The following is a 23,738-nucleotide window of genomic DNA, read 5'->3' as shown; positions in this document are numbered from 1 at the left end:
AAGTCATCCCATGGTAACAATTCGGCTGTCACTACGCAAGCAAGTGAGCATGCATCGGGCCATTTGTGCAAGTGACTCGGAGGGACTCCCTGCCTCCATCTCCACTGCATACTGCCACAGTGTGTCCTGGTCCTCTGTCTCGTCTTCCTTATCGCCCTGTAGCTTCTCTGGCTGCTCCTGCTCCTGTCCTGTCAGCTTAGTAGAAAAAACATCCATTTCTCTACACATTGCCTGTTCTCCAATGTCCTCCTCCCCCTCTTCCAGTTCAGCCCCCACAGGGCTCATGTGGCCGTGAGATGTAGGCGCCACTTCTCCGGTCCCCTGACCAGCCATTGTTACCAGCATCTGTTCCAGGACATGAAGCAGTGGAATGACGTAGTTCATCCCGTTGTCCTTGCGACTGACAAATAACGTGGCGCCCTCAAAGAGCCTGAGCAAACGGCAGGTGTCACGCATGAGCTGCCACTGGCTGACATCAAAGTTACACAGTGGAGTACTCCTATCCGCTTGCATCATCAAGAAATCGTTGATGGCCTTTCTCTGTTCGTATAGTCGGTCCAGCATATGGAGGGTGGAATTCCAATGGGTGGAAACGTCGCATATCAGCCTATTTTGGGGGATGCCGTTCTGCCGCTACAGCTCAAGGAGGGTGTGCTTTCTGGTGTACGAGTGGCTGAAGTGGATGCAAAGTTTCCTGGCCATTTTTAGGATTTCTTGCAGATGGGTGGAAGACTTCAGAAACAGCTTGACAACCAGATTGAACACATGTGCCATGCAGGGCGCATGGCTCAGCCTTCCTTGACGCAGCGCCGACACCATGTTTTTCCCGTTGTCGGTCACCATGGTTCCGATTCTGAGTTGTGGCGAAGAAAGCCAGGATTCGATTTCTTGATGCATCACACGGAGCAGTTCCTCTCCTGTGTGACTCAGTTCGCCAAGGCTAACCAGGTGCAGAACAGAGTGACACGGCTGTGCCCCGCACATGTGGTATGCTGGAGGGGCACTGTGACTTGTCCCTGCAGTGGAGGCTGAGGACACGGTGGAGGTGACGACATTGTGGAGGATGAGGACGCAGAGGCGGACATTGTCTCTGGACCAACGGCGGTAGAACGTGGAGGCGGAAGTGGCGTCACCTGGCCAAGTTGCTGGTCTGGCTGTGCAGGAACCACATTCACCCAGTGGGCCGTAAAGGCCGTAAATCGTCCCTGACCGTAGTTACAGCTCCACATGTCAGCGCTGCTGTGCACTTTGGCAGACACCAACAGGGTCAAGGACTGGCCCACCTTCTGTTCTACATGTGTGTGAAGGGCTGGTACTGCCTTTTTCACAAAGAAATGACTGCTTGGGACTCTCCACCTTGACTCGGCACAAGCCATCAGTTCTCTAAAAGGTGCAGAGTCAACCACTTGGAAAGGGAGGGACTACAGCACCAGCAACTTGGACAGGAGCACGTTCAGCTTCTGCGCCGTTGGATGCGTGCATGCATACTGTTGTCTCTTGGCAATCACTTCCGTGATCGATTGCTGACGGAATGACTGATTAGGGGTAGGAGAAGCATCAGGACCAGCAGACGATGGCAACGACAGACAGCTCCCTTCGGCTGAGGTGGTGGAGGCTTGACTGCCTGAAATCGGGTGCGGCGTGCCACTGGGTGATGCAGCGGTTGCTGCGGCAGGCTGGACCACCACATGGGAGCAACGGTTCTCCCAGGCCACTTTATGGTGACGCTGCATATGTTGACGCAGGGGCGTGGTGCCAACATTGGCACCCTGGCCACACTTCACCTTCTGCCCACATATTGTACATATGGCCATGTTGACCTCCTCCGACGGCTTCACAAAAAACTGACACACCGCCGAGTACCTGATTTTCCCCTCAACACTACTCACTGGCTGACTGCTACTGACACTGCTTTCGTGAACCTATGGACTACTCCTTTCAGGGCAGGTAGGCTGCTGCAAAGCGAGTGGTCTACACCATGGCCGTTTGGCTCCTGACCTCCCACTGCTGCCACCCTGCTGACTCCCAGCCATGCTACCAACTTGCTGGCTCAGCTGCTGCCTCAAGGGCAAGCTGCCATCCTGATGATGAAGTTTCTTCTGCACCCGGCTGCCAAGTGCGATCGGCTTCATAATCATCGAGTACTGTCTGCACGTCACTGATGTCCTCCTCAACGGTCTCTGGGTCAGGAGCCTGACCGCTCGCAACACCAGCTCCCACGCCACTCTTCTCATCACTACTTTCCAGCCTAGCGGAGGAAGTGGCAGATGTCTGCTCCAGATCTTGGCTGGGTAGTAGCTGCTGACTGTCCTCTAGTAGCTCTTCCTCGCTGAAAAGTGGAGCTGAGCCTACAGCATATAATACTTCTCTGGCTGAGGGAACAGAAAAGGACAGAGGCAGGTTGAAGACAGGTGAGGGCACATGGCCTGATCCCGGGCCATGCCAACTAAAGGTTGTCTGACGAACCCACAGACTGTTGGCTGGGGTTGTCTGATGTCACTTGGGATGAAGTGGATGACCGAGCTAACCAATCAAGAACCGCTGGGTTGCTGGTCAAGACACGACCGCTAGATGACACCGGGAGCTCAGGCCTCTCGCTAGGACTCCTGCTGCGACCTCTGCTTGCGCCAGAAACATTTAGGCCTCTGCCACTCCTCTGTGCATGGCCTGGCACTTCTCTGCCTGACATACTTTTAGCTGAACTACATAAATTAAACGGAAATTAAAACAACCCTAAAAGTGACAAATATATTTGAACTGAATTGAACTGAGAATATATTTTTCTTGTTGTACTGAAATAGGCCACTATACGGTTTCAGCAGAATTGACTGCAGAAATGCACTGAGAATATATTTTTCTTGTGGAACTGAAATATGCCCCTATACGCTTTCACCAGAAATAACTACAGAAGTGAAATGCGTATATATATTTCTTGCAGTATTTATATACGATACTACGATACAAGACACTAAAGGCTTTTAAACATAACACTTGAAGCCCAATAACAAAAAACTGGAGTGACAGAGCTGTCTAATGACTATTTGGATCCCCAAATAATCTTTCCCTGCACTTGTAAATCGCTTTCCTATCAATGTCCCTAGCGCCTTCTGACGTCTCTCCCTGCACTAAGGTGCTGTGACATGATTCCTCCCTATCCTTTCCCTGCACTTCTAAATCGTTTTCTCTGTCTTTTTTTTCCACTTGCTGTCCCTAGCGCCTTCTGACATCTCTCCCTGCACTCTGAACGCTGGAAAATGTCTGATTCCAAGATGGCCGCGGTATTTATAGGACTGTGACATCACAGGGCTGGCTGGCTGCTGATTGGCTGCATGCAGGCATGTCAATCAGGGTGATCCGGCCTTCCTAGAGTTCCTTGCCCCATGTCCTCACACGTGTAGCTGCGATTTAAAAAAAAATGCGATTCGTTACCACGAAGCGCGAGGAAATTCGCATTCGTGCGAATCGAATCTTTCCTGAAATTCTAAACGAATTCCACTTCATCAGCTTCGGTTCGCTCATCTCTATTCATAACATGCATTTTTGACAGCATCTTTTATCTCTAACATTCTGCACATATTTATTTAGCCATTTTTTAACCTTTGGGAAGAACACTGTACCCCTGAGTATTCTGCATCTTGGGGGAAAAAAGAAAAAAAGCAGATGACCCCAAAATGTCACAAAATAAATGGCTGTCTATGTAGACTTTCCCCTTTTTATTTGCTATACACTTTACTATACACTCACTACAGTTTTTTTTGCCATTTTTGCAGCATATTTTTCTGGCATTTTCGATGTCAATTCCCAATTTTTATGCAGCTAGATTTTGTATCTTGAAAACCACAAAGCATCCTGGCATTTCCTGCACTGCATTTGTTTTTTGTAAGGCTTCCCTATAGAAGTTGAAAAAGAACATATGTTTAACGTGCCAAATTCATGTGTGAAAGGACCCTTTGGGTATGTTCCATGGTGGATTTTGCTATATGAGAAATCTGCTGCAGAATCTGTGGCAGAAATACAAGGCCGACTTTTGGATGTTTGCATGGGATTTGCTATTTAATTAAGCTAATCTGTTTGCAGCCACCCACCGCGATTTCCTGTGTGTGAACAGAACCTTAAGTGGTATTTTACTACATTTTTTGTGGATTTTTGGGGGTTCCTAGAAGAACTTCTAGTGCAGGGATTGATAACCTCCAGCACTTCAACTGTGGTGAAACTACGAATCCCAGCGTGCTCCATTCATTTCTTTGGAGTTCTGAGAACAGCCAAGCAAGTGTGCATCTTGGGAGTTGTAGTCAAGGCCTTCCATAGAGGCAAGGGGCGCAATTGCCCCCGAGTCCTTAGGGGCCCCCAAGCCCACCACCCGACACCGGCAGGTCACAGGGAGATGAGCGCTTCCATTGTGGAAGCGTTCTTCTCCATAGTCATCTGTATCGCCGTCCTCAGGACAGCGATACAGATAGAAGTGCTGTGGGGCAGGGGAGGGAGAGGCGTTTCCCTTCCCTGTTCCTCTGATAGGCTCCGGGCCTTGTGTCGGCAGCCTATCAGAGGCCGCCTGAGCCGTACAGAGCGGGACACAGGCCGGAAGAGACCTGCATCGCATCACTCACATGGAGTTAGGTATAACAGTTTTTTTATTTTATTTTTTAATACCGGACTTTTACTGCCAATGGGAGGAGCGGGAGGCACTTGATACTGGCACATGGGGGAAGGAAGGGGGGGGGGGCGGGGTTGGCACTTGATCCTGGCACATGGGGGGGGGGGGGGGTTTGGCACTTGATCCTGGCACATGGGGGGGGGGGGGTTTGGCACTTGATCCTGGCACATGGGGGGGGGGTTTGGCACTTGATCCTGGCACATGGGGGGGGGGGGGTTGGCACTTGATCCTGGCACATGGGGGGGGGAGAGGCACTTTTTACTGACACATGGGGGGGGTTTGGCACTTGTTACTGGCACATGGGGGCATGGAGACGGCACTTGTTACTGGCACATGGGGGGCATGGAGAGGCACTTGTTACTGGCACATGGGGGGCATGGAGAGGCACTTGTTACTGGAACATTATTATGGGGCACTATGGGGGCTTCTACTGAGTCCACAAAGAAGGGGTATTTTATATGGGGGGGGGGCTCTGTGTGGTACTAGTATTATCAGGGGTATTATCTGTTTCTGCAGTATAGTATTGGGGAGCACAGCGGCACAGCATTGGGGGTAGTAGGAGGATTTGTCCAGAAGATGGGAGGATGATGGAAAAGTAGTAAACTAAGATTTTTTTTGTTGTTGTTGTTGTCCAACTGCAGAGACGGAAAATGGCTTAAAAATGGTGGTCTGGTCTGAAAGTAGAAGCCAAGGACAGAGAACATCTACATCAAAGGAGACGTCACTGGATGTTAGAGGTATGGGGCACTGTATTTCTGTAGTGATGGGGGGGACGTTAAAGTCAGCAAGTGTAGTATGTGTGTGTGGGGGGCCCTTATTGTTTTTCGCCCCAGGGCCACATTTCACCTAGAACCGTCCCTGGTTGTAGTTTTACCACAGCTGGAGTGCCGGAGGTTAGCCATCACAGTTCTAGGCTGCTCCTGAAGTTTGGAAATCAATGCAGCGTGTCCTATGAGACACCTATGAGCACATGCCACCATGTTTCTATCATGTTAGGACTACATAATGGGACTTGACTCAGTGCTGAAATATGGTCTTGTCCTTGTAAAAAGTCCAGATGATAACTTGTATAAATCAAGCTGTGAGTCACGGCCTTCAGCGATGTACCCAGCACTGAGCGCGGTCATAAATGTAGATTTACAGCATTGACACCCCCTTCAAGGCCTTCTGCAGCCGCTCACCCTTTTATATCTATTTCAGTATAAATACTGAATTATTACCATTACAACATAGTGTAGATTATTCTGATGACTGGCGTAACGTGTCAAAAACACAATATGTCATTTTTGTAGAACTGGTATAAAGGGTAAAATAAAAGCAGAAGTTGAAAGAAAATGAAACCGTTCGGGAAATGGTAAAAAAAAGCCCTAATAACATTAGAAAATAGAGATAGCACTGGAATTAAAGGAGACCTGTTGCCATGAAAAGGCAGTGCAGGCAGCAGGTTAGAGAGCAGCAGGAGCTGAGCAGATTGATGTATAGTTTTATGGGAAAAGATTCAGTAAAACGTGCAATTAAATCATTTAAACCTCTGCTCAATCTGTGCTTAGGAGTCATGTGGGCGGTCTTACTCAGTGACTAAGCTGTCAGTCAGTAAGTAGGACCGCCCACATGACTCCAAAGCACAGAATAAGAATAAATTACAAGTTATACTCAATCTTTCCTTGTTAAAACTATACATCAATCTGCTCAGCTCCTCCTGCTCCATAACTTGCTGCCTGCATTTTAATGGTGACCGATTCCCTTTAAAGTGGTTTTCCAAGACTTGTTTTCCTGACGATAGGTCATCAGTATCTGATCGGTGGGGGGTCTGTACCCAATCAGACCCCAATGTGAATGACCCCCAATCAGACCTCAGATAAGAGCCCTAAAATAAAAAATACCCCCCCCCCCCCATTCAGACCTCAGATCAGCCCCATGTCTCTTATTATCAGCCCCCGTGTGCCTCAAAAAAAAAAAAATACTTACCTCTCCTGCTCCAGGTGCCGCCACTCCTCACCACCAGCAATCTTCTTCCTCCTGCCGTCGGCTGTGCTGTGACCTCATATTTCAAAACTGGTGAGAGTGTTTAAAAATGCAAAAAGGCACAAACTGTTTGTGTACATTAAGTCCAAAAAAGTCGTGAGTGCTTATTTTAATGCAGTAAATTATTATATTGGCTGGCACAGCTGCTGCTTGGCATTGGGTAGCCTCATACAGCTCGCTGATGAAGGCCCCATGCACACGACCATATGTTTGGTCTGCATCCCCATTTTTTGCGGATCACATGCGGACGCATTAATTCCAAATAAGATAGAACATGTCCTATTCTTGTCCATTTTGCAGACAAGGATAGGATATTTCCACAGAAGTTAGAGAAGAAATGCTGGCATGCACTCGGCCGGGATCCGCGATTTGTGGACCGCAAAACTCGTACGGCTGTGTGCATGAGCCCTACTGGAGAGGTTGCTACTTTTCCTTATTAAATATTGCTGAATACACAATAAATGCACAATAACTATGCTCTCTGCACTGAGAAATTGGTAATGTAGAGTCCATGCTTGCCATGTGGGGCGATTACAAAACTGCCATCTCAAATGTAAAGCTTATCTGATTGTACCTTTATAAAGCCTAGATCACTGCTTTAGATATAATCACTACCATTCCAATGAAATAGGGTCTTTCATTGTGTGACACGACTCACTGTTGTATTATGTCTCCTTCATAAACTGTTTCTTTTCTACATAGGAAAGTAAAGGATCTTTGAAATGTCAAGGCAGTGATCCGCGACCTCTAGCGATCAGGCATACGATACCACAGTGCCCTCTGCTGGCCAAGTCTCTTCTTTTACATTGGTCACATATAGCTAACGATACCTGCCTCGTGGGGGTTTTCTGTCCTTTTCTTGCCTTTTGCTTTCTGATCTTGTAGGAGCTTGGTCTGTTTTTGCCAGTCTTTCAGAATTTCTTGATCCCTGGCAAGAAAAACAGCATTTATTGGAAGGTGTTAAATTCTAACCTAGGATCATTGACCTAAAAAACAACAAAAGAAAAAAAAAAAAAGCTGCAGGACAAAAGAAAGTGTCATTAGTCTGACTAACTTGCCTCATCCAGGCACATTCTGTAGGTCCTATGGAAAGGAATGTGATTTTTCACTCATTTTTTACTGTCACTGATACATTTTAGATACTTTTCTATGGCAAGTTGAAACTGTAATTTAAAAGAGTATTGCAGTACTCTCAAGGGGTTGTCTGGCCAGTACCGAAGACCCGTCCCCTCTCCTGACATGTCTGTTGTAGTAACTACTTGCATTCCCCAGAGGCAGACACACCTAATACCTTTACTGCCGACTGCTGGAAATCTATTGATAAACTTCTAGTAGTAATAATACAGGAATGACACAACATAGGGTCAGAAGAATAGATGCTCCAGAATTGTCGTTACTAAACAGACATGTCAGGAGAGGGGACAGCTCCTCTTTAGGGCTCATTCAGACGGCCGTATGCTGTCCGCAAAAATACTGAATGCTATCCGTTTTTTTGCGGATCTGCAAAAAAAAACGGATCCACAAAAAAACAGATAGCATTCAGTATTTTTGTGGACCCATAGACTTCAACGGGGCCATGTCCTGATTTTCACGGACAAGTATAGGACATGTTTCATTTGTTTTGCGGAACCGTGGAATAGAAAAGGGCCCCATAGAAGTGAATGGGTCAGCATCTAATCCGCAAAAAAACAGATCCGCATTTTTGTGGATAGCATACGGTCGTCTGAATGAGCCCTTAATTTCTTTGAAATTGAGTGCATGTACTTATATTTCTGCAACATAAGTGCCCCGATGTCCCGCTACGAGCACCGCTATACACTATACGCCGGTCTTCAAAATCTTCTGTGCTGCCTGAGCCCATAGGGCTGATGCACACAAACGTACTGTATTTTCTTTCCTTCCGTGTCCGTTCCATTTTTGTTGTGGACCGCATGCTGAACCATTCATTTCAAAAAAAATAAAACATGTCCTATTATTGTCCGCATTACGGACAAGGATAGGACTGTTCTATTAGGGGCCGTTCCGTTTCGCAAAATACGGAATGCACACAGAGTTATCCATTTTTTTTATGCGGATCCGTGTTTTGTGGACCGCAAAATACATATGGTCGTTTGCATGAGCCCTTAGGCTCCATTCACACGTCCATAATAATGGGTCCGCCTCCGTTCCGCAAATTGCAGAATGGGTGGACCCATTCATTCTCTCCGCATCTCTCCGCATCCGCATTTCCGGAGCGCGCTCCGGAAAAAAATAGAACATGTCCTATTCTTCTCCGCAATTGCGGACAAGAATAGGCAGTTCTATGGTGGTGCCGGCCGGGTGTATTGCGGATCCGCAATACACTACGGACGTGTGAATGGACACTTAGTCATATATTAGGCGCATCCTTCTGCATTCCATGCCCCAGAATGAGATCTACGGCAACTCGGAGCTGCGGTAGATTTTTGCCATCATTCGAATCTAAATCTCCCCCTATGAGCCTGATCGTTATTCTGCTTCCAGAGACACATCCATGAGTCATCACTCACCTTTGCTTCTGAATAACCACGGCTAGCCTTTCCTTCTCGTCTGCCCGCCTGTCAGCTTCCGACTTTCTTCTTTCTACAGGCATGGCATGTCTAATTTCCAAAAAAAGAACACAAGTCAGTGATTTCCACTGTGAAACCCAGCAATGGTGTCGTCTTAAAGATGTGCCCCTTGAAGAATTAATTACTACGTTCCCAGTAATGCAGACAGCTACTAAAATGTACAATCTGCGCTCCGCAGCCCGGGCTGTATAGAAAAAATAAATGCACTAATAAAATACATAATAAGTCACTTAACTGAAGCTGTAATTGCAGTCTTCCGTCTCATATTTCCCTATAATAAGCCCAGCAATGTCACCATTCACAGCGCGGAAGAACAGAGGGAAGTGTTCTCTGTGTCTCTCTTCCCTGTAATGGTCCATGCAGTTCGGGAACGAATATCGCTAATTAAAGGGGTAATCCCCTCATCTACATACACCCAACTAGAAGCTTTGGAAGTGGACGGGTGACGGCAAGTGCCACCGCCGCAATCTACAGAAATATCTGAAGAGATGTGAAAGGAAGGGTTAACTGGGACTTATGAAGGCCCTTCGCTACTTTTTCCGACAGTCGAAACTGTGTTATAAAACGTAGGCAGGGTTCAGAGTTGTGCGCCATTGTTTAAAGCAGGAGTACACAACTTTTTCTGACTGAACCAATCCCAAGGGCCAAAAAGGTGACTATACATGCTGTAAATGTGTTGCAGAATTTCTGTGGCAGTCCCATTGATCACAGAAAATCATGTCCTTGTAGCAACAACCCCGTTCAGATGAACTCATTTGCAGTCTCACTAATTTCAACAACAGATCTGCAATTGTGAATTCAGCCTTAATCTGTATAATTTCTTATCGTCAACACTAGAGTTGAGCGGATGCTTAATTCGAAGTCTCCTTCGTTGAAAACTTCGGACTAATACTGTACGGAGATTCGTCTCTGTACAGTATGAGAATGTACGGGCTCCGATGAGCCGAAGTTAGTTATTCCCGAAGTCGCGCGCGAATTCATTGAATAACTTCGGTAGTTGATTCTTAAAGTGGAAAACCACTTTAAAACTTGGAACCGAAGCAGAGTTTGTTTTTAAGTTTTAAAGTGGTTTTCCCCCTTAAAAATCAACTATCAAAGTTATTCAACGAAGTCACGCTCGACTTCGTGAATAACTTATTTCGGCTCATCGGAGCCTACTGTGTAACACCCCAGAGTTGTGTTACGAAGCTCTTTTACCCCGCTACAACCTGTTAAGTGTATCTACATTGGCATCTAATGTAATTTCATATAATATTCTCACAAATGTGCATTGTAAAGCCTTGTAAATCTACACTCACCTAAAGAATTATTAGGACCACCATACTAATATGGTGTTGGACCCCCTTTTGCCTTCAGAACTGCCTTAATTCTACGTGGCATTGATTCAACAAGGTGCTGATAGCATTCTTTAGAAATGTTGGCCCATATTGATAGGATAGCATCTTGCAGTTGATGGAGATTTGAGGGATGCACATCCAGGGCACGAAGCTCCTGTTCCACCACATCCCAAAGATGCTCTATTGGGTTGAGATCTGGTGACTGTGGGGCCATTTTAGTACAGTGAACTCATTGTCATGTTCAAGAAACCAATTTGAAATCATTCGAGCTTTGTGACATGGTGCATTATCCTGCTGGAAGTAGCCATCAGAGGATGGATACATGTTCTCATTCTGTTTACGCCAAATTCGGACTCTACCATTTGAATGTCTCAACAGAAATCGAGACTCATCAGACCAGGCAACATTTTTCCAGTCTTCAACAGTCCAATTTTGGTGAGCTCGTGCAAATTGTAGCCTCTTTTTCCTATTTGTAGTGGAGATGAGTGGTACCCGGTGGGGTCTTCTGCTGTTGTAGCCCATCCGCCTCAAGGTTGTGCGTGTTGTGGCTTCACAAATGCTTTGCTGCATACCTCGGTTGTAACGAGTGGTTATTTCAGTCAACGTTGCTCTTCTATCAGCTTGAATCAGTCGGCCCATTCTCCTCTGACCTCTAGCATCCACAAGGCATTTTTGCCCACAGGATGTTTTTCCCTTTTCACACCATTCTTTGTAAACCCTAGAAATGGTTGTGCGTGAAAATCCCAGTAACTGAGCAGATTGTGAAATACTCAGACCGGCCCGTCTGGCACCAACAACCATGCCACGCTCAAAATTGCTTAAATCACCTTTCTTTCCCATTCTGACATTCAGTTTGGAGTTCAGGAGATTGTCTTGACCAGGACGACCCCCCTAAATGCATTGAAGCAACTGCCATGTGATTGGTTGACTAGATAATTGCATTAATGAGAAATAGAACAGGTGTTCCTAATAACTCTTTAGGTGAGTGTATATTGCTGTAATTTCCATGTTCACCAGCAGGTTGCAGCAATGTGTTCAGCAAGTACATTCCAGTTCAGCTCCCCCTTCTGTGAGCAGAAATGGGCTGCGCCCATATCCTGCCTCATAGGAAGGGAAGGAAGTTAGAGTTAGTGTGCCAGCCACCCCGGCTAGGTGAAGGCTGTGCGTATAGGAGCTCCCAGATATAGGGATCCAAAGCCAGGATCTTGTCTAAGCTGAGACAATTGATCATCATCCCCAGCCTGAGCCCAGCAGCCTCAGCTGGAAGAAAGCAAGCAGCCACCTCCAGTTACAGGAAGAACCATACCCTGTGAAGCTAACTGTGAGTACCGTCCAGAGACCCAGCAGAAGCCAAATTCCTCCTCAGCTAGTCAGTCCCATACACAGCAGAAGATAGACAGAGCAGAAGCCAAATTCCTGCCACATTACAGAGCTACAAAACAGACGTCCCTTTCCTGCAAAAGCTCCAGGCACATGATAGAGCAGAAGATATATTCCTGCCACACATTGCCAATACCTGCTGGGACCAAAGACTTTGCTTGGATGAAAGCTACTTTAAGTAAAGACAAGTTTGAACTTGACCAAAGGTCTGGATCTCAATTACTGCTGCAAATTCCTCTATTACTCCTACTAGCACAACACTTATTTTATTGCAAGTGAGCCAGGATCCAGGAGTCCAGCCGTACCCAGGTAGGAGACACAGTTGACACCATTACCACTACTATACAGAGACATTACACCACTCTGGCATTCCTAACCTGGTACGTGAGTTACAACACCTTAAAGGGCCCTGTTACAGTACCCTGCGCATGCTGCAATTGGCGTCACAAACAAAACTATAGACTATTACACCCATATCCTGACGCATTGCATAATTTGGCATCCGTGTAACCGTACCATGGTCCTGCTCATTGCAACTGTACGGAGACGAATCTCCATACAGTATTATAACGAAGTTTGGAACAAAGCGACTTCGGATTAAGCATCCGAAGCTCACTTCGCTCAACTCTAGTTGACACCAACAAGCCACACCTAAGGCTACTTTCACACTAGCGTTAATGTTTTCCGGTATTGAGATACGTCATAGGGTCTCAATACCGGAAAAAAAACGCGTCCATTTAGTCCGCATTCATTGTCAATGGGGAAAAAAACGTAACTGAGCAGAACAGAATGCTCCAAAATGCATTCCGTTCCGTTCTCATACCGGAGAGCAAACCGCAGCATGCTGCAGTTTGCTTTTCGTCCTGGGATGCGGAGCAAGAAGGATCCAGCATGACCCACAATGCAAGTCAATTGGGACGGATCCGTTTTCTCTGACACAATAGAAAACGGATCTGTCCCCCATTGACTTTGCTACGCCTTGGGTATGTTAAAGATAATACAACCGGATCCGTTCATAACGGTTGCAGATGGTTGCATTATCAGTAACGGAAGCATTTTTGCTGAACCCTGCCGGATCCAGCAAAAATGCAAGTGTGAAAGTAGCCTAAGTACATTCATGTGTCTATCTCCTTTGCAAGAGAGAAAGGAAGTGTCTTCACTAAACATAGAAAATGCACAAAAATATAACACATTCTAGCACTTCCTTTCCTAATACAGTCCTGATCAAAAGTTTAAGACCACTTGAAAAAGTGTCGAAGCTCTACTTGGAACCTTGTTAAGATCCAGCCATGCTAAATATGATTTTTTGCCATTTTTCAAGTGGTCTTAAACTTTTGATCAGGACTGTATTACAATGGAGAAGTATATAAAGAAATCTTCTCTCTGTGTCCCAGGACCTCAGCCATGCCTCCCCTCCTCCTCCTCACTCTCCTGTGTCTGGCTATAAGGCTGCGTCTACACGATGACATTTGTTGCGTGATAATAAGTCGCGCGACAGATAGGGCACAACTACAGTGCAACATTTGTAGCGCAACATTTTGTTGCACTAATGTCGCGCGACAATTTTTATAATGGCAGTCTATGGTGTCGCACTGCAACATGCAACATGCTGCGACTGCGACGCAACAGTCGCAGAAAAATCCATCTCGAATGGATTTTCTGTGACTGTTGCGTCGCAGTCGCAGCATGTTGCAGTGCGACACCATAGACTGCCATTATAAAAATTGTCGCGTGACATTAGTGCAACAAAATGTCGTGCGACAAATGTCGTCGTGTAGACGTAGCCGAAGACAAATGGTGGAGCAGGAGACTCCCTGCTGTGTCCAGTTTGTAGTAGGACAAAAAGATTGTCAGCTCCTAGCCCCTATGCTTTGGCAATCAACCGACTACCATCCAAAGAAGGAAGAGTGAAGCCAGAAATGAACCCCTGTGTTCTCTACAAGACAGTCATGCAGAAAATTCTGCAGACTGACAAACAGTGAGGGTAACTATATTCATCTTGACATTAATCATTCTTTTCTGGGTTTAGTGTTCCTTTATGGCTTTCTTCACGCACGGGAGGGGTTTGTTGTTGGTAAAAATGGCATATTTTACCTATTTTGCATTTTTTTGTATGGCCTTTTAACTGTATACTTAGAAAAGGTTTTTTTTCATGTGTTTTTCAACTCAGAAATTCCTATGGCGAAAAACGCCTTCTCTACAGCATGTTGTGTTTCGCAAAAACTCATATCCACAATGCCTTAAACACCATGCAGAAAAATGCTTGTCTGTAGTGGATTTCATAATTCACTAAACACTTTAAATTAACATTCTGCCGCATAAAAAAAAGGTAATAAATATACCGGTAGCTTAAACACTATTTTCCCAGTTTTACAGAACTAATTGATCTGCCCCTAGATGACTTCAGGGCTGTCTGTCTAGTTTACCTTGAGTCAGTGAGAAATTTCCACCCGGTTTCTTTCCCTCGGTCCCGCGCATTCTGAGGTTTCCTATGGCAGGAGAGGGGCTCATTCTGAAGCATTTCTTCCATTTGCTTCTCCTCCATTTTATGTTTCAGCATCTCAAAGTGCTTCAGTTCTTCACTGCTTGACCAGTCACCTGTCAGATCCATGCTGGACTTCAATTCTTTCAGATTGAGTTTTTCAATTGGAGGCAATTCTTATGGAGGGGAAACATCAAAGTGTTGTCTTTATTCAGCGATAGTAATACAAAGAATCCCGGCGTGTATAAGACAATAGCAAATGCGTTGAATGCCTGGGATATGGTGGACTTATAGCCGTGCTTGCAAGTAGTCTGGACAGTGAGGTCAAGAACTGACGGTTCCTATGGAATTTTATGAATGCCTACGCATGTACTCAGTACACTAGTATGCTACTCCGTGTTTCTCAACAATATATATGCGTTGTCTGGGGGTACTCTTTCTCATTACCGACAGCACCTAGTATGCAGAGTACATGTGTGCAGTATTGTAGGGCAGGCAATGTCCCTCCGGGTTCTGGGAAAGATATTCAAATTAGCTTTCCTAAGCTTATCTGATGCCAGCAGATGTTAGACATCATTATTTGCATATATTTTCCCAGAAATCAAGAGGAGCACTGTCTAGCCTACAATAGTCACCACATATATTACCTGGTTTCCATAATAGAAATAGTACTCACCCAGAGGTCCCCCCAAGGCCTTGCAACAAGAAAAGCTGTTTCTATCTGCCTTGCTCTGATAAAGAGCTTTTGTCCTGAAAGAGCTAGTTGCAGATGTGGGGCCGGTTTAGCTATTTTCCTAGTTTTGCTACATAAACATGTTTAAAAGGCTGGATGGCACCTCTGCCTATGAGCTTTGTGAAGATAACGTAGCACTCCTACAAGTGCTATGTTCTCCTCACTATTTACCTGCCCGTCATGCAGCAGAGAGCAGGTGTAATTACAGGATAGGTCATCAGCTGTCCCTATTCACCCGAGGATAGGTCATCAGCTGTCCCTATTCATCCGAGGATAGGTCATCAGCTGCCCCTATTCACCCGAGGATAGGTCATCAGCTGTCCCTATTCACCCGAGGATAGGTCATCAGCTGTCCCTATTCACCCGAGGATAGGTCATCAGCTGTCCCTATTCACCCAAGGATAGGTCATCAGCTGTCCCTATTCACCCAAGGATAGGTCATCAGCTGTCCCTATTCACCCAAGGATAGGTCATCAGCTGTCCCTATTCACCCGAGGATAGATCATTAGCTGTCCCTATTTACCTAAGGATAGATCATCAGCTGTCCCTATTCACCTGATGATAGATAATCAGCTGTCCCTATTCACCTAAGGATAGATCATCAGCTGTTCCTATTCACCTGAGGATAGATAATCAGCTGTCCCTATTCACCCGAGGATAGATCATTAGCTGTCCCTATTTACCTAAGGATAGATCATCAGCTGTCCCTATTCACCTGAGGATAGATAATCAGCTGTCCCTATTCACCTAAGGATAGATCATCAGCTGTTCCTATTCACCTGAGGATAGATAATCAGCTGTCCCTATTCACCCGAGGATAGCTCTCTCTCTCAGCAGGACGGGCTGAGCAGGAAGTCTGTGAGATGCAGCTTCAGCAAGTTCAGCCAATAGCTGTACAGTAGGAAGTGATGTCAGAGAAGGGGGCGTCATTTTAGCAGCTTCTGCTATACAGCCCAGTAACATGCAGCAGTAGTTGTTATTGTCTAAGGTGGTAAGGACATATGGTATAGTACAGGACAGCGTGAAAACTTGCATTGAAGGGACTAGAGTGAAAGAATGAATGGCCACGGTTAAATTACCCTAATGTGTCTATTTTACTAATTCTAAACATTTACCCAGAGTTTTACTTTAAACTGATGAGTAGCTTTCTCACAAATCCCAAATAGCCACACTGACACACAAGCCTTGACCATGTCCTGAACCATTCAGGCCTCACTAAGTTAGCCTTTTGAGAAAGGTCTATCCTGTAGGGATTTCCAGTAGTATACAGTAAAGTACACACCTTCAATAGCTTTTTGAGCTTTTGTCTGACAACTATCTCTCCCGACTACCCCATACACATACCTGCTTGGTTTGGCTGAATGTGTATATGTTTTCAATGGAGAGAGACGAGAAAGCCACTGCCAGACACTTCTTATGGCGAATTACCTTTTTGGATGGGGCAAAAAAAATCGCTTTGCCGGATCCTTCCCTCTCCCTCATCTGTTGATGGGAGAGTCAGGGCCGGTGCAAGGATTTTTGCACACACAAGCGAAGCTATATTTCGGCGCCCCCCCCCACCCAACTCGGTGGTGGTGATTTAAAAAGGAGGGCGTGATGTGACATGGAGGGGGATGAGAAATGTGACATGGAGGGGGATGAGAAATGTGACATGGAGGGGGATGAGAAATGTGACATGGAGGGGGATGAGAAATGTGACATGGAGGGGGATGAGAAATGTGACATGGAGGGGGATGAGAAATGTGACATGGAGGGGGATGAGAAATGTGACATGGAGGGGGATGAGAAATGTGACATGGAGGGGGATGAGAAATGTGACATGGAGGGGGATGAGAAATGTGACATGGAGGGGGATGAGAAATGTGACATGGAGGGGGATGAGAAATGTGACATGGAGGGGGATGAGAAATGTGACATGGAGGGGGATGAGAAATGTGACATGGAGGGGGATGAGAAATGTGACATGGAGGGGGGAGAAATGTGACATGGAGGGGGGAGAAATGTGACATGGAGGGGGGAGAAATGTGACATGGAGGGGGGAGAAATGTGACATGGAGGGGGGAGAAATGTGACATGGAGGGGGAGAAATGTGACATTTCTCCCCCCCCCCCCATGTCACATTTCGCCCCTCTATTAATGTTGTGTAAAAATAAACATTATGCTCCTCACCTGGCCCTGGTCGTCTGCAGCAGCTCCCCTTCTCCTCTGTGTGGTCCTGGTATCTTCTCTCTGTGCTCCCGACAATACTTTGAGGACCTTTCCCACTCAGCCAATCAGTGGCTGCAGCTGTGTCATGTGTCAGACCAGTGATTGGCTCAGCAGGAAATCACTGCCCTGACACGTGACACAGCTGCGGCCACTGATTGACAGAGTGGGAAAGGTCCTCAAACAACTTGTCAGGACTCGGGAGCCCAGAGAGAAGATATGAGGACCACCACACAGAGGAGAACAGCCGCAGGAGGCCGGTGGCATGCAAGTGATTAATGAAAAAAAAAAAAAAAAAAGTTTCATTTTTCCACCCCCCCCTTCTCAGCGCCCTAAGGCGGCTGCTTGGTCTGCCTTATTATAGCACCAGGCCTGGGGAGAGTCAGAGCCTCCCCATACACATTAGATTGTCAGCTGGTCCCAGTCAATGCATACCTCATTATGGAGTTGTTCTCCACTAGAAGCATTGCTTTGAATAAAAAATGCCATATGATACACTGGCATGTCCGGAATATGGACCATGGGGGACGCCCACCTGCTGCCGTTGTAGGGGTGGTCCCACAAAAAAAATATTTTGCAGTTTTCAAACCAGCAGCTGGATCTAGTGCTTTTTCAATTGCATGCAATTTAAAATTTAGTATAGCCACTGTGTTATTCAACAAAATCTATCTGTATAGCGCCACCTACTGTTTTTCTTATTTCTCTGTCCATCTCACTGAGATGGCCGCACATGCTCAGTTCCATCCTTTATCGGCTTCCTGAGTTGTGATAGGGAGATAGTTGCAGCAGAAAAGACCCATCCCCTGATTTGCGACAGAAAGGACACGTCCCCTGAGCTGCCAGCCTGACATAAATCAAGCAGAGCAATTTGAAAAATGAATGGGGAGATCTCTGGATCCATGTGAGGTACAGGGCTGGATCTAGCTTTGTAAGAAAGATTATTATGTACTTTATCATGTCTGATTTTCATGTTTTACATCGTCATGAGACAACTCCTTTAAGGGTCTGTGTATGTGGGTTTGCAGTGCGCATGAAACCTGAAACTGTCCGCTGTGAATATAGACTAAAGAAAGGTTACTCTACAGGTCATTGAGGAAGTGTTATTCGGTCACCAGTTTTATGGTATCCTAACTAAGGACAACATATACTAGTGACAGGTCTCATTAGCAAAACTCTGTCTCACTTTCTTTAACCCCTTAAAGACCGGGCCTATTTTCATTTTTTCATTTTTGATTTTTCAATAGCCATAACTTTTTTATTTTTCCATTCACGTAGCCATCCACATGAGGGCTTATTTTTTGCAGGACAAGATGCATTCTTTTTTTTTTACCCTGTGTTGTATTGGAAAAAGGGGAAAAATTATTCTTTTGTGGGGTAAAATTGAAAAATAAAGAAAATACAATTCCGCCAAAGTTTTGGGGGTTTTGACATCATGGCCTTCACTGTGCGCTAAAATTAACATGGCATCCTTATTCTGCAGCTCAATACGATGACGGCAATACCAAACTTCTATAGTTTTTATTTTGTTTAATTACTTAAAAAAATTAAAAAACTTTTGAAAAAAAAAAATCTGTTTTCTTTGCATCGCCATTTTCTGACAGCCATAACTTTTTTATACTTCAATCTACAGAGCTGTAGGAGGGCTTGTTTCTTGCGTACTGTAGTTTTTTATTGGTACCATTTCTGTGGTATGTACAACTCTTTAATTATCACTTTTATTGATTTTTTTTGGGGGAGGACAGGATGACCAAAAAATGGCAAATCACATGTTTTTTTAATTTTTTTTCCCCTTCGTTGCAAGCTCGCTCCATACAATTGCGTAATGCCGCACATGTACGGTATTATGCACTAAAGGGTTAATTGACCCAACCATTTTGCTAAAAGCGTGTGCTAAACAGCTCCAGCACATGCCAATGAGTCCCCATATTCACGCGCTCACGGCTCTCCCCGACCACTTGCTCCTAATTCAAATGGGAAAAACCTGTTAATCAGAGGCAGGAGGGCGGGAAGAGCCATTAGCTCAGAAATATGGGGACTCATTGACATGTGCTGGAGCTGTTAGAACCTAGCAGCATAAAACACTGGCGACAGATTCCCTTTAGGCCTCATTCACACAAACGTAAGCAGTTAGTGCCCGTGCTGCCGCTCGCAAATAGCGGTTCGCAATGCACGGGCACCTGCCGTGTGAATCCTGTATTGCGGCGCGGACCCATTGACTTGAATGGGTATGCAAGATACGGAAAATGTCCTATCTTTTCGGGGCAGGGCAAGGTCCCAAAATCCCACGGAAGTGCCTCCGCCCCGCACCGCTCCGTATTGCAGACCCATTTAAGTTATGGATGTGCACCTGTGATACAGAATTCACACAGCCAATGCTCGTATATTGCGGAGCCGCTGTTTGCGGTCCGCAATACGGTCACGCAGGGCTGACAGCTGTGTGAATGAGCCCTTAAAGAAGAGAACCTTACTGAGGAAGACACCAATTCAGTTGGGAATATCGTAATCAAAGGTTCATTACAGGTAATCCATTCTAAAATACAGTATATATATATAAAATACACATGCTATAAAGCAAATAACGGCAATTCCATCTTACCGGGTTCAGGACCTGCAGGATCCTCCTTTTGGAAATTGCGTAGAAAAGATAATATGGATGCAAGTCCTTTGTGAACAATATCTTCTGGTGGAAACTCAAGAGGACAGTGTCTTAGGGTCAAGGCTTTTAGAGTAGACAAGTTTCCTGTAAAAGAAAATGGAGATGTGATTTAGGCGTTCTGCAGTGTACATCCACGGTTTCCCAATGGGAGTATACACCAGAGGAAACTTAGGATAAGGTCATCAATATCAGATTGCTGGCGGTCCAACACCGGGGACTCCCACCGATCAGCTGCTAGAAGAAGCTGGCGTTCTGCGAGTGCCGCGGCCATGTGACATCACCATACATTGGTCACATGGCCTAGTTGCAGCTCAGCCCCATAGAAGTGAATAGGGCTGAGCTGCAATACCAAGCACAGCCACTATACAACGTACGGCGCTGTGTTTGGAGAGATGTCGGGAGCCGGCTGCTCTCACCAGAGATCCAGGAGTGCGGCGGCTCCCTGATTGGCGGGGGTGCTGGAATTCGGACCCGAGGATAGGTCATCATTATATTTACCAGGATAACCCCTTTAACAGATACTACTGCTTGGTATTCATCACCCATAGGCTCCTACGTGAAAAAAATACAAACCGTGGTGGTATATGTTTTTTTTTTTAACTGGATGCTTCTGTATGGAATAGCGCAGTTTTCTGTGGATATCATCTGCGATGTCCATTCAATGTGTGATATATGACACTAGTATGAAAAACACAAGGCCCGTGTTCCCACGTTTGTATAAAGCAGACAGGGGCAGATTGGCCATAGACCTTACAGGGAAATTTCCCGATGGGCCAATGCCCAGGGGGCCGCCTGAGCCCTCCTTACGGCCGGCCATTGGAAGTTTTTGAAGATGTATTATGTGATGGACTGTGGTATTTGGCTCTGTTGGGGCGGTATAATGTGCCGCAATATGGTATTGCTGGACCTGCCTTTCATCAATTTGGACCCAACTACAAAACGGGACCCCTTTTAGTATTTTTCCCAGGGCCACTATAAGTTCCCAGTCCGCCCCCCGGGAGGCAGAGGTAACCCTGCCGCTCCATTCAACTCTATGGAACGGCAGGAGACATCCCAGCGCTTGTACTCCGCTAGTCCCATAGAGTTAAATGGAGAAGAATATGCTTCTCTATTTGAATAGGGAAAGATAAGACCCTCATTCTAATGATCTGCGGGGGTCCAATGGTCGGATTCCCCCTTAGCGCCTATCATAAGTTGTTGCGATGGGTCAAACCCTTTAAATTTGGTATTTCTCATTTTCCTTACTCCATTCCCAAAATATCAACATGAAAAGTTAGGGTGGGCTCACGTCACGTTTTATGCCTCTGTTTGATAAATATGTTAGAAGAAAAAAAAAGATACTAAATCACAGCAGACCACGTTCTTGGGAACTTATAGTGGCCCTGGAAAAAATACTAAAAGTGGCCCCGTGCAGAGTCCAGTAAAAAAAAAAACGTATATGTTTTTTTTATACATGGAACTCTATGGTAAATGGATGGCACTGTATGGCATCCGTCTGAGGCATCCGTCTAACGTTCAGTGGATGGGAAAAACGTGATGTGAACCCAGCCTTAGTGCGCATGTAACAAAGGTAAATGGACACTATTAACCCTTGCATGTTAGCCACTTGGTAGCACCCTTTGACCAGCAAATCCACTGAACCCGCCACGAACGCGTTCAAGCCTCTTTCCTTCCACTTAAGTCATTGAGTCAATGAAGAAAAACAATAATGAGTCGTCGCAGCATGAAATACATTTGGGCGACCGTCTATACAGGCAAAGTTCTGCGCGGTGAAATACAATTGCCAGAATGCATTAGCAAACATTCACGCTCAGCAGCACAGAAAATGGCTGCAATTAATCTTAACTGTTATGACGTTGGGAAAACAAGGAAATCATAGCCACGGAATCGGCAGATTGAATCGGCAAAGATGTATTAATTAAAGGTTTTATTGAAGTTTAAATGTTTTTTGCAGGATTAATACTAAATACTGAGGTTTGTTTAGCAGCTGACTAACAGGACGCAATCTAGTCCGACAGCCCCAGAGGCAGATCTAATAACCGGATAGTCGGGGATCAGTTCACTGTGTCAAGTGCCATCAGCGCAACATCTATAATCAGCTAAATGTTTAGTGGCTTTTCTGGATTTAAAAGGAAAATGCACTGTGACCTCTGACGCCCTTTATCATGGCTATCGTTAAAAGGGGATTTCTGAGATTTTTGAACTGATGACCTCCAGATACCCCCACCGATCAGCTGTTGGAGAAGGCAGCGGCGCTCACAGTATGTATACACTATGGCTAACCTCCGGCACTCCAGCTGTGGTGAAACTACAACTCCCAGCATGCTCCATTCATTTCTATGGAGTTCTGAGAACAGCCAAGCAAGTGTGCATCTTGGGAGTTGTAGTTTTACCACAGCTGGAGTGCCGGAGGTTAGCCATCACAGGTGTATACTGTGTAATATAAACTATTTACTGTCTCCACTGGACACCAGGGAATACAACCTATCCTTATCCCCACTGGACACCAGGGAATACAACCTATCCTTATGCCCACTGGACACCAGGGAATACAACCTATCCTTATGCCCACTGGACACCAGGGAATACAACCTATCCTTATGCCCACTGGACACCAGGGAATACAACCTATCCTTATCCCCACTGGACACCAGGGAATATAACCTATCCTTATCCCCACTGGACACCAGGGAATATAACCTATCCTTATGCCCACTGGACACCAGGGAATACAACCTATCCTTATGCCCACTGGACACCAGGGAATACAACCTATCCTTATCCCCACTGGACACCAGGGAATACAACCTATCCTTATCCCCACTGGACACCAGGGAATACAACCTATCCTTATCCCCACTGGACACCAGGGAATACAACCTATCCTTATCCTCACTGGACACCAGGGAATATAACCTATCTTTATGCCCACTGGACACCAGGGAATACAACCTATCCTTATATGCCCACTGGACACCAGGGAATACAACCTATCCTTATCCCCACTGGACACCAGGGAATACAACCTATCCTTATCCCCACTGGACACCAGGGAATACAACCTATCCTTATCCCCACTGGACACCAGGGAATACAACCTATCCTTATCCCCACTGGACACCAGGGAATACAACCTATCCTTATGCCCACTGGACACCAGGGAATACAACCTATCCTTATGCCCACTGGACACCAGGGAATACAACCTATCCTTATGCCCACTGGACACCAGGGAATACAACCTATCCTTATGCCCACTGGACACCAGGGAATACAACCTATCCTTATCCCCACTGGACACCAGGGAATATAACCTATCCTTATGCCCACTGGACACCAGGGAATACAACCTATCCTTATCCCCACTGGACACCAGGGAATACAACCTATCCTTATCCCCACTGGACACCAGGGAATACAACCTATCCTTATGCCCACTGGACACCAGGGAATACAACCTATCCTTATGCCCACTGGACACCAGGGAATACAACCTATCCTTATCCCCACTGGACACCAGGGAATATAACCTATCCTTATCCCCACTGGACACCAGGGAATATAACCTATCCTTATGCCCACTGGACACCAGGGAATACAACCTATCCTTATGCCCACTGGACACCAGGGAATACAACCTATCCTTATCCCCACTGGACACCAGGGAATACAACCTAT

At 45.9% G+C, this 23,738-nt stretch overlaps 1 protein-coding gene across 1 annotated transcript in view; it reads right to left on the bottom strand.

Moving 5' to 3' along the window:
• The window catches only part of LRRC27 (leucine rich repeat containing 27), a 63,583-nt gene that overhangs the window by 10,931 nt on the left and 28,914 nt on the right, over window positions 1-23,738 (bottom strand). Inside the window, exons 5-8 of the mRNA XM_040436400.1 lie at window positions 20,001-20,144; window positions 14,411-14,642; window positions 9,208-9,297; window positions 7,514-7,607 (exon numbers count right to left, since the gene is read on the bottom strand). Of these exons, the coding sequence (XP_040292334.1) occupies window positions 7,514-7,607; window positions 9,208-9,297; window positions 14,411-14,642; window positions 20,001-20,144 (560 nt within the window). The remainder of the gene's footprint in view (window positions 1-7,513; window positions 7,608-9,207; window positions 9,298-14,410; window positions 14,643-20,000; window positions 20,145-23,738) is intronic.

Source organism: Bufo bufo, chromosome 6 (genome assembly GCF_905171765.1).
Source record: "Bufo bufo chromosome 6, aBufBuf1.1, whole genome shotgun sequence".
Lineage (NCBI taxonomy): Eukaryota > Metazoa > Chordata > Amphibia > Anura > Bufonidae > Bufo > Bufo bufo.
This window is presented reverse-complemented; position numbering and strand designations above follow the sequence as displayed.